Source organism: Manacus vitellinus, unplaced genomic scaffold (genome assembly GCF_001715985.3).
Source record: "Manacus vitellinus isolate BGI_N305 unplaced genomic scaffold, ASM171598v3 scaffold_6_pilon, whole genome shotgun sequence".
Lineage (NCBI taxonomy): Eukaryota > Metazoa > Chordata > Aves > Passeriformes > Pipridae > Manacus > Manacus vitellinus.
The window spans coordinates 2,466,601-2,479,168 of NW_021940750.1; the positions used below are offsets into that span (position 1 = coordinate 2,466,601).

The 12,568-nt window shown below is 32.8% G+C and overlaps 1 protein-coding gene across 2 annotated transcripts in view; it reads right to left on the minus strand.

Moving 5' to 3' along the window:
- FUT8 (fucosyltransferase 8) overlaps positions 1–12,568 on the minus strand; it is an 84,336-nt gene that overhangs the window by 16,417 nt on the left and 55,351 nt on the right. For both annotated transcript variants that reach the window (XM_029964270.1, XM_008919750.4), the window contains one exon: positions 7,085–7,322. In XM_029964270.1, the coding sequence (XP_029820130.1) occupies positions 7,085–7,322 (238 nt within the window). The remainder of the gene's footprint in view (positions 1–7,084; positions 7,323–12,568) is intronic.

Consider the following 12,568-nt stretch of genomic DNA (forward strand, 5'->3'; position numbering starts at 1 on the left):
CATAGGGGAAAATGTAATGGAAGTATTAATGTTTCCTCCATATATAATGTTTCCTCCATAACTATTACAGTAATAAACTATTATTAATTTGCATACTACTGGAAATTTAAACCCACTACCATTTCTTATAGGAATTAAGAGTACTTGCAAACAAAATACCTATGGTGTTGAGGTTTGTCAAGTATTTATGTAATAGTAAATAGCAGAAAAAGGAACATTAACACAATGGTATTTATGGACATGCAATGCCAAAAACATGATATTATAGTAAATATTTTTCTTTGAATATTACATATTTATTGCCTTATATGAAATGTTAACAAAATAAATATGTGTCTTCCCATATGGGTAGGAAATCAATGCAATAAAATGCAGCTTTTCAAATTTTTTATCTTTTCACAACACTAGAAAGAAATCAGTGGGCTGATGGCCTAAAGATTGTGAAACAGAAATATAAAATGCAAGAAATACTTCTGCCTTAAAAGCCTTAGTATAGCTTTCAGCTATTTCACATGGTGGAAAAACTGTTTCAGAACCATTTGCCTACAAGCATCTTTTCTTTGTGACATTCTGAATCCATTCAAAAAATATATCTTGAGAATTAACTGAAATTTTTAGGTAATTTTTTTAATTCATTACTCAAATGCAAAAAGACAAAAACTTTTTAGGACTTGGTGAAGTTATACTGAAACAAATGAAATGTCCAGCCTTGCACTACAGCCTCTCTATATAGAATTAATAGTACCTGCATTAATAGAAAGAACAACCCCCCATAATAAACAACATATTATCAGGGTGATAACTCATAGTGCTGGAGGTGCTCTGGGATGTCTTCTACCTGGAAATGGCGCTAGCCATTTTCAAGACATAGGAAAGGTTTGGATGAAATATTTGCAAGACTGGAATTCAACTCCACAGCTGGCAGTTCAGAGTACCCCTGTTTAAAGATTACTTAAAAACAGGTAATATTACTTAACCAGTATGCTGTAATGATCAGTGTAATACATGAGAAAGTAATTTCAAACTTGAATGCAGATTATAAGTCCCCAAAAATCTAAGAATGCTTCAGTTTGGATTGAAATTTATGCAGCCAAACAAAGAACTCAGATTAACATGTGAAACTTTGTAAAGATTCCTTGAGACCTAATATACTTCTAAGGTAATTTTACTCTCAATTTACCTCATGCTGTCTTTTTATATTCAAAAAAAAAGGATTTTTTTTCATTTAAACACAAAGCACACTAATATTCTTCCCTACTGTGCATGCTGCAGTACAACTTTTCGAGTTTGTTTTTTAAATCAAATAAACTCTAATATTAGTCCAATTTGTAGCTCTTTTGCTTACAAGAAGGTTGACAGTTAAGCAAAAAACCTTTTTTACAGTTTATAATGGAAACTTTGTTTACCAATCTGTAATTTAGCATCTATGATTTAATGCTCATGAGAAAAGTTTGCCCTTAATCACTAACCTACTAGTATCAGTTTTGCTGCTACACTGGGGGCAACATCGGTCTTCTAGGAAAATAGAAAAGGTAATATTTCATATGAACAGCATAAAATCTGTGATCAAATATGTGAACAATTATTAGTACCACCGCATAGAACAAAGCCAGGAATCCTTTTCTCCCACTCCATGCTCTCCATAGATTTCTAAGTCTACAAAGAACCAGCAGTGTTTCAGCTTCTCCTTATCAAGAAATGTAGGGAAGTAAGTCCCTGCTATTTGGAAAATAATTATTTCAGTGGTCACATTTAGATTACCTTCATTCACTTCAATACACTTAAACAATTCTCACTGAACAACGTTTTTGCTAGTCTCCTTATGGTCCTGCCCGTGCACTGAACTATTATCAAACAGTCAATTGCCTTCTATACAGACATCAAATCTTAATCTAAATTAACAATGACATAAGGAGAACTCACGGTATAAAATCCCCACATATTTGCTTCTTGAACATGATTGGATAGATAGCACAATTACATACACCAAACATTAAAAAAATACATACATTCGCACTCCTGCCACCAGAAAATTTACTTAACAATGGCTGTATTTAAAGGAAAGTATTCCCCATTTTTCTCCCATCCTACTAAAAATGCTGCTGACATGGAAAACAACCTCCAAGAACACCATTCCTTCATCAAGAATAGACTTGCTATAATTCCTCATACAATTAAATGAGAACCAATAGTACACTTAGCCTATGTAAATGGTTTAATTACAATCACCATTCAATGGGTGGGCTTGATTGATTATAGCATGAAAGAGCACACAGATGTATTTTATGAAGAAGTTATTAAAATACAAATTAATTTAGTTTAATATGGCAGATTTGGGATTGCACAAAGGAACTTCATGTCACAAATTGTAAGACAATATTAAAAGTATTGCTACAAAACAAACAAACAAACAAAAAAAACAGATCCACTGAAAAAATAAAGGCAAACATTCATCTATGTAAAAAAAACCCAAAATAAATAAAACTAGTTTCAAGAAATGACTGCATCTCCTGTAATTCTTATTTCAGATCATGCAAGCTTTTCTGCTTCTGGACAGGTTGTCAACAGGGGTCAACAGCAGGAGCAAGTTGTTGTTAAAAAACAGACCTCATTTCCAACTGTCCAGCTACATCTTTGTCTAAAAGTAGAAATATTTCCCATATAGAAGTGGCAGGACCAGCTTTTAAAACTTGCTTCATTTTAGAATTGAATTATGTTCTTTAATCTCCTATTGTGAAGCAGATTTTTGTGGCCTTGAATCAGTGCAGGTCTTCCTCAGAATCCTTTCATATTTATCAATATCCCTTATGAAGGCCAGATAACAGAACTAGACCGTTCCTGCAGCCTGTCATTGCTCTGCAAGGCAAAACTAACTTCTTGCTATTATTCAATAACCTCCACTTAGACATGAATAAGGATCACATTTTGCTCCCTTAGGCTACTGCATTGCTCTGAAAACTTAGACTTATCTCATTAAAATTCCAAGGTTCTTCTAAGAGTTACCACTTCCTAAACATATTTATATCTTTACATACAAATGTCTTTCTACAGAGTATCCTACAAGGCACCTTGAGGACAAAACATCTACACAGTATCAGTAGCTTGATTTCAAGATTAACACAGCTGAAAAAAAGGGAAAACACAGACACTGCTGTTACACTCTGTTCTCTCAAATCACCGTTCTCCAGTATGCTTCACAGAAATGGAATTTGCTTGAATTAAAATATAAATAATGAAAGTCCGTGTACAAAAATTATATTAAGAAATAGAAATAGAAATTGATCCATTTTTTTCTGCAGGATTTTATAAAGAAGATTGAAATGTGGGAGCAAAACAGAACTCATACAATTGTATGCAAGTTAAAGGATTTTTTAGGTCAATACTAAATATTCATCTGATTTGCATAAAAGAAAAACTACTCTCAAGGAATGTCTAGTTCATGGAGTGAAAGTTTTATTTATTGCAATTAATTCTGCACAACTTTTTATGCTTTGATTTTGCAATTTTTATTTAGTCCTTTTGATACTGTTGCCTGATAGGCTTTAATAAATTAAAAATTCATTTTGTGTACCCACAGCATCCTCTTTCTTGAATTATACATATAAACATATTAGTTAATTCATATTTTAAGATTATAGTTCAATTAATACTTAAAAGCTGGCACTACCAACAAATGAAGAGCTCTGCCATTTTTTTCCCCTCTGGGTATCCCTTCCTTAAAAGCATTAATTCATCAAACCATAGCTAGAGGCAGCAAAATCAATATTCAAGGGTAACTGCAGGAAACTTTGTTTCAGGTTTCCTTTTTCAAGTTATCTTTCATCTTAGTGGCTTGTAGGCCCAATGGGAAGGAGCACATACTGTTATTTAAAGCATGTAGATGGCTTCTTTATTTGCACATCCCAAGAACTGCAGATATAATTTCTAACTGTACATTAATCTGTTTTCTTTTTCCATTTATTGTACAATTCCATTTTTTTATCTAGTTATTTTATAGTCCTCTTTCAATGTATTATTGGGGAATGCCACTGTAACATCATAAATCAGCAACTAAAAAATTATAAGAAGAGGCCTCCTCTGTTTTAGCATGTTGCAATGACAACAGAACGTTATGACCTGACTAAGTAATTATTTTAAAGAACATTAATCAAAAATTTCATTATAAATATGTCTCCACAAGTTGCCTATATTTTGGCTCTTATTACTAAGAAATCATTCATGCTTCTTATATAAATTCCTACCTAAATTATTAATGAACAGTTTGACCATTGATATCAAAGGAAAAATTAACTACAAGATGCAATTACAGGCAAGACAAAATTTTAAAATTAAAAAGAGTATGCATACCATCATCTCTTATTAAGATTTTTTTTTTCTCTAGAATGACTGTATGACTGAAACAAAGGAAAATGAGAAATTATGCCATGGTGTGAAATAACTGCTCTCTTTACAAAAACCTGTGATAGAATTCTCAATCTTTAAAAATGCTTAAACTAGAAATGCTGAACTTGATTATAGAAATGCCATGTCAAACACAAAGAACAATTCCTGCCAGACATGGCACGAGCTGAGATGATCTCTAATTCTCCACACAGATGAGAATATGCTTTACTAATCTTCTGATATCAGATTAATATCAGCTTGCTTATTTAAATTCACCCTACTTCCCAAATTCCAAAACCAAACTTAGCTTTTATGACTAGTTAGGAGAGGACTGGACAAACAAAATTTCAGAAATATATGTATTCTCAGCTTATATAAGCTTCTTAATTCTTTGTAGAAGATAGTAATATCTAAATTGTTTCTCTGAAGATAAATTTCAGAAACTTCCAAATTTTGTGCTGCTAATAAAACTAAAATAAAAGTGTCAAGTAGAGGCAATTTAATTAAAAAGAAGAAAGATAAATGTACAGATTTAAACAATTTTGTCATGAACCACTTTTTACTGAACTATTATCTATGCAGGTCTGCAAATTACATGAAAGCAACTCTTTTAGATTATATACTTTTCTGACTTTTTGCCTATTTCTATAATTTAGATTGAAATCTTCTTAAATGATTCACTTGTATGAATACTTTCGAAACATAATTAAAAAACAATTTTTATTAAAAATCCCTATATACAGCATAGTAAGTACACTACATAGGAGAAACACTGAAATGGAAATTTATACGTCAATGCATTTTTATGCATTTATTTTGAAAATCTAAAAAATACGCCACTGACTTGAGAATTTGTGGAGGAAAAGAAAAATTAAAGGTGTGGTTTTGCAGAAAAGCTGCTGCTAACAAAAGTCGAGAATTTCAGACTTATTTTGTCCCTGTAAAGATACAGGAAATAAAATAAATAAATATATAAGTAAATAAAAATCTATATAAATTTAGGGAGACATAAAAAACATAAGAGAAACCTTCAGCGAGATAGAATGTCTTTCAAATTTACCAGCAATTAAGTATCCAGTGTAGATTCCTACTGAAGCCACATGGAAACTAGTAAAAGAGATTGATTGTCAGTATCATTCTTCCTCAATGATCATGCCATTACAAAAGATTAGAATTTAACACAGTTTATAGTGTGTGTGGCTAGTCAGTAGGCTAACTCTAGAAAGATATTCTTTCATAGTTGAATGTCTTCTAGCTCTAGAACATCAAAACTCAGATTAGTGGTATTTATTATTAGAAAAAAAATGATCACATAAACATATTTCATGCATTCAGCCTTCAAACTATTCATCCTGATAGAAAAACTCATTGGAAAAAAAAAAAAAACAACAACAAAAACCAACAAAACAAAACTGTAGGGAGCTAAAGTGAAACATTATTTGTACTTTTACCAGCAAAAGTCCATATTGCAGCAAATCATGATCTATTTTAACAGATTTTCATAAAAATATCTAGTCTTTTAAAGCCACGTGTGCATCAGTGCTCCAGAACACTGTTTTCCAGCTTATTATGCTAAATAGTTGCTCACAAAACTGCCTGCATCTAAATTCTGGAGTCATATAGTCTGCTGAGAACCATGCCCAGATGGTAGTTTCACTTGCTAACTTTGCCAAACATGAATAAAACTTCATCTGGAAACCTCAGTATCAGTTTTCCATCTCTAGTTGCTTTTATAAAACATTCAACCATTTCTAAGAAATATCTTTTGGAAAAAAATCTCATTCACAAAATCCACTAGAACTCTCAAAGCAAAGTTTGGTAGCATCTTAAAGCTTTGAAGAACAGATGTTATTTCAATGTGCAAATATTGTTTCAATATGTAAACACACAAGTAAGTTTACACACAATCTGTAAATTGGATTTTCTAAATCTGAGTAACTTAATTTCAGATCTGTAAAACCTTAATAATTACATTCTTTAAGATTCCATATGCACTGGGTATGCAGTGTACTACTGAAAAGACTGATGTTGATATGTTTTGACTATTAATCACATGGAAAAAGATGTAATTTAAAATGAATGCTGCTTACTTTGAGAGAAACAAAGATATCTGATCCTCCAAACATCAATGCCCATCTACTTATTCTAGGCAAATTGTTCAACCTGGTATGAAAATGGATCAATTTCCTGACCTACAAATAAAATGCATTTTTAACACTGCTGCTGTTTTTACAACTCGTATTCTGCATCTGTTCAGCTTACATTAAGAATTATTTCAACTATTTCATTATTTTGTTGGTGTGTGAATGACTACTAGATACTATTTTCTTTATATCTATTTTGCTTGATATTTGAAACATGCTTTATTTTGTTAAAAGTTTATCAACAACAGCCTCTATTTAATACTCTCTTCCCATAAAATTGGATTAATATCTGGCACACAACACAGTGGCAGACTGCTGAAGGATTATAATTTAAATCTGAAATACAAAACTTTTGAATTAAAAATACTCTGCCAAAGCAGAGACATCTTAATAAAGAAAATGGTTTTTTCAATGAAATGCGGAAATAAGATGCTTACATGTACAACTGCACTCATAGTTATTATGCTCCATGTAACACTAAGGAAATAACAAAACAATTCTACGTGACTGAACCTGAAAAAAAACAAGGAGAAATTATTTGAGCTATTAAGTCTTACCTGACCAGTGTCCAGTGGTGGAACCTGATCTGTCAGTACATGTCTCGCTCACGGGCCTAAACACAGTCTCCCAGCCACCGGTAGCATAGCGCCAATTCTGGGACTCCAGAATAAGCGTTCGCTGAGTGCCGTAAGCGATCATGAAGCAGTAAACTACGTGATGAAGTTGACAACCATAGCCACAGCCTTTGTTGATATTACACACAAGTTTCTTAGCTTTGCTGCAATCCTTCGGGTTCTGTAAGGACGGATGAAAAAGTGAAGCTGAAGACAAGATACACACGAAGGCATACTTTTTTTCCTGAAAAACTGACAAATGTCATAAATCACGCGAGCCATCCTGCTATGATACATCTCATATTAAAATGGATGAGTAAGCTTCAGCTCCATGAAAATTTTATTGGAATTTTTCACTGTGAACGTGAACAGTTATTGAACATACTTCACTATCCTAATGTAAAATAGAATACCTTCAAGATTTTAAATTACTTTCTCATTTGTGAATCTGTCAGAATAAGTCAACATTTGGACTCAGAGTTCTCATTTCATCAACATGATTTTCAGTGTTGGAATGTATTTTCCTTTGGCATTTTTCCAAGTTTGTTAGTTCTGTTACAATAAACATGGATGTCATCCAACAAAAGAAAATTTCCACCTGCCTACATGGTACAGAATAAAATAAATGCTTATTAATGGACTACTTCCCAGACTAGCTGACCACATAAACAAAGGAGAGAATTTTAATCTGCATGTACTCTCTATAAAATAATATACTTCACTTCCACAAACCAAGAAACCATAGCACAGGAGGCAAATGCCTACATTATATGAATGCTATGTTTAAAAGTACAAACTAATAAATATTTTTATATATGTGGACAACACAACAACATAATCAACAAAAGTTTTTCTTGTTGTAAAATACAGTGCTTCGCTGTAGACATTCATGCTTGCATGCCTCCAGACATACTTCTAAATTCCAAAAAGGTTTTCCATAGAATCTCTAGAATGAAAGTTAGTTTAGGATAAGATGCAAGAACACTGATATTTGAGCATCAATATAAATTCTGTTCCTCTCACATCTAACTTTAAATAAAATTTTCAGTAAATTTGCAACAAATCAAATCAAGTCTTTACAAAAAAAAAAGATCTCTGTCTAGAGAACTGAGATCCTTCCTTCAAGTGATCTTAAAGATAGTCTGAATATTCTGAGTACTAAAATATTTAAAAAAAAAAATTAAAAATTGTGAATTCAGTTGTGTAAAGGAGGGGAGAATAATTCAGATCTGGGAAATAAATTAAAAAAAACCAAACCAAACTCCAAACCCTACAACATATGCTATAAATTCAGCATTTTATTTTTTTCATTTTAAGGAAAATACGTCTGATTCAAAGCCTAACTAGGTATGAAAACAATAAATTAAACAAAATTTCCATTCCTTATTTTTGTTCCTCAGACCAGTACTTCTGCTATCACAAATTTAAGGGATAACTTGAGACTAAATCTATCTTTGAAACTATAACAAATGTACTTCTCACAGTTTTTCCAGAGAGAAAGTGGGGCTTTCTAGTATTCTGTGCAGGTCCTCATAGAAAGAATTCCATGAAACAATACCTGGTCATACAATTAGCAGTAGTAGTAGTATATTTTTACTATTATAATTATCATCAGCATTATCATATTTTACTTGGTTTCAGTTATTAAATTGTTCTTATCTCAACCCACGATGAGGTTTCTTTGTGGGATTTTTGTGTATGGTTTTTGGGGTTTCCCCACCCCCACCCCCAATTCTCATCCCTGTCACACCAGGGAAGAGGCAGAGTGAGGGAGCCTCTGCATGGTACTTCGTTGCCAGCTGGAGTAAAGCCACAACACTAATTTGAAAGGGATAATCTCTGAGAATTTTTAGAAAATATCGATAGGTAACATTTTCTACACTTGCAATTACCTTCAAATGCCTGTGTCCTCTTGAAAATTAAAGCAGTTAATTGATGGCATATTTGAGTTTTGTCTTTTATAAGGAGTGCCCTTCTAACTTTATTTCAGGAAAATGTAAGAGTTATATAATAGTTATGAACAATATTACAGAAATCAAGTAGGAATCACATAATGAAACATAATTTAATAGCGTAACTGCTTATCAATATTAATATAATGCACTTACTTGGGTTTTAACATTCGAAGACTTAACTAAAAACTATATATAAATATTAGTTTGTGACAAACATGAAGCTAGTTCAGCTAAATTCTTTATGCCTGTGGGTTTTTTCAAATTGCTATACTCAAATAGCAAAAAGACAAGGCAGTATTTGGGCTTCAATTACCTATTGAGAATTTAAAAAGAAAGGGAAGCAGAGATACTTATATATATTGCAGTTTCAACTGGTATTTCCTGGAAAAGGTGGAATTATTAACCATCGATAAGGAAGAAAAATTACATTGCATCAGAACAGCTTGTGTGTTCATTAGCCAAAACTGCCATAAGCAACCCATAAAGGTACTGAGCTGATAAAGGGTAACAGCCAATTTCAAAACCAGCAAAGACTGACAGAAGCTTTTTCCTCCTGGCCCAAAGTCACAGAAAAGGATTATGTTATTTTTGACTTGAATGAGCAGTGCACTCTGTTCTCAACCATAACAACACTGCTCATGACAGACTCCAATATCCAATTAAACGGTCTACATAATCAAGAGAGGGGTGGAAGGGACCCCTAGGAATGTCAAGCCCTGTAACGTTAAAGCCATACAACTGCGTTAAAAACAAACACACACATACAAAAAAACCCCAAACCTACACAAAATCCTAAACAAACAAAAACCCTGCAACTGACCAATCACACAAAACATACTGCAATATGTAGAAGATTAGATTATCAAGCCATGCCAGTTTACACCTTTTATTTTTCTCAGAATTATTTCTATGAACAGTGCAACTGAAAATGGTAACATTTTCAGAATAGTAAAATGGTTAAAATTATAAATTTCTATGCAAGAGAATGTCACCTAAAATTAAAATGGATTTGTATAACTGGCAAAATGGATTTGATGGTCTTTCATCACAACTAACATGGGCATACACTGTTGCTCTTACAAAATTCAGGGTTTCCACTGTATTCTTCTCCAGGGCTTTTGGTTGGCCTACTCACAGAAAGTAGGATCAGATGGGAATGATGTCAGAAGTGCCTCAATGTCTCACCACCTTCCAGTGTTTTCAAGTGTGCAGTTAGCCATCAAAACATATGACAAACTGGCAAAAGTAAACTCTTCTCCTTAACATACATTTTACTATACAAAAAAATGACTGTGGTTTTTGTAAATTTAAAACTGTTCAGAGAAGTGTACTTGATCCAACAAATCACAGCAGGATAGAGTGGAGCAGGCAAGCAGTCTGCTGCAAATTACTAAGTAACCTCATAAACACAGTATGATGTTCATTAAGAAAGCTGTTCTTTTTTTATATTTTCAATAAGTATTTTATTCCTTGATGTTACCCAGTATGCTGGAAGAAACAGTCCCACCCAAAATCTGTGAAAAAAATTTTTTTTTTAAGAGAATGATGTCAAGGAAGGGTGTTTCTTATCCTAGTTATCACGAATGAAGTTCACACCATCTTCTATTGCCCTTTCTTTATGATGCCACTTGTAATGGTTCTTCTTCATATCAGCTCCCCTTAAGACTTTGGTGATGAAAAGAATCCAAACAAACAGAAAACTAAACAAACAACCAGAAGTTTGCCTGAGCTGCTGGAAGAAAATGTTCTTCTTTCCCTAGTCAGAAATATTACATATTTGATTTGAGAGACAGAGATTCTTATCTGTCTCTAATGTTAATTCCTCTAGTTTGCACCTACTCTCCTACAACACACAAGCTTCAGCTGGAGTAAAACATTCCAGTATGCAGAGGGACTAACCACACTACACTCCTCAATCCACTAATTAGAAATTCTAGAGAAAACCTCATATAAATACTAGCAGTAATCACACTTTAAGTGGTTATTATCCTAATGCCATAATATCAGATACTGAATTTACTGAGTAACCTTATGAGGAAAACTCAAGACATGTTTCAAGACATTCAAAAATCAGATAATTTTTCATTTTCACGTGATAGAAACAATTCAGTCCCTTTCTAAACACGCATAAAAAGTCAGAAAGATTGGCTCTTTTTAACTCTTTTGTTTCCCTTTCATATCTATTTTGTCCAAAATGTTAACTTTAAAAATGCTTAGATTCATTCATATGCCTAAATTATCTTTTCTAATGTTACAGGAAAGGAACTCTTCCAGTGCTGTGTAATAAATTCAACAATCTAGCAAAAATGGGAAAAGATCTGCAAGATACAAATGAGCTTACAATATCAAAGTGAATTATCAGGATTCTCTATATTTGGAGTACATAGCATAAAACTTTTAAGGATGCTGAGTCTATCACAGGGAAACTGAACCACTATATGGTCTGCCTATTAAAGAAATCATCTCTTCACCCAGAACAGTGCCCATACTGACAGATGGCTGAAATCCTTCGGCTACTGTCCTCCTTCACCATAAAAGTAGTAAAAGCTGATGGAGAATTTTCTATGACAATTTTTCTACTTTGTGTTTCAAATTAGTTTGAATATATCAACATCAACAACACAGTATAACTATACTACAAGTTGTTTCTCATGAGTGAAGTGGAATAACTGGGAAAATACATAATACATTTGATTTGCTTGATTAGAGGATACATGTTTACACTTTTCAAGACTTACAGTTGTGAGAGCATCCTTTTGCATGTATGCAAAGTGCCCTGAGCCTTTTTTTATTGTTATTGTCATCTTAGCATGAGCACTTTTATTAAGAATATGTATCAGTAATTTTAATGTAAGGGAGAAAGGATTTAATATACTTTAAGACAGAAAAATCTAAGTGACACATTAAATCACCAAAAATACAGAGAAACCTAGAAACCTCAGAATACAATCTTGTAAGCAACTTGCTTTTCTTTGCATACATACAAACCTCCAAATAAATAGCATAAATATGGCAAACTATGACTAATATAACTGATGTGTTGTTGAGTACTTAGTAACCTTTCTCACCTGCTTATATTTTTAACCTTCAAAGCTGAACAGAAAGCTCTGATTTTTTTTTAAACAAAGGCAAAAATATTCTGCTACTGGGAGACTGCACGCTGAATCAGAAACTTCCTAAAATAAACAGAAAAAAAATAAGCACAAAAGGGAAGAGACAGAAAACTGCTGCTCTCGTAATCATTTACTCACTTGATTACAGTACTACAGGTGCCCTTGTCTCTTGCACCTTCTCTTCAACTGTTTGATAATAAACATCTCTGAAAATAAGTTCTTTTGCTTAAATGTAAGTTCCTAGCTTTTTAAATGTTGTTCTAACTACAGGGAACTAGTTACATGTAGCCTCATTAAATCAAATTTATGGTAATGTTATCCAAATGAAGTAGCAGTCATTGCTATTCACAATCATTCAG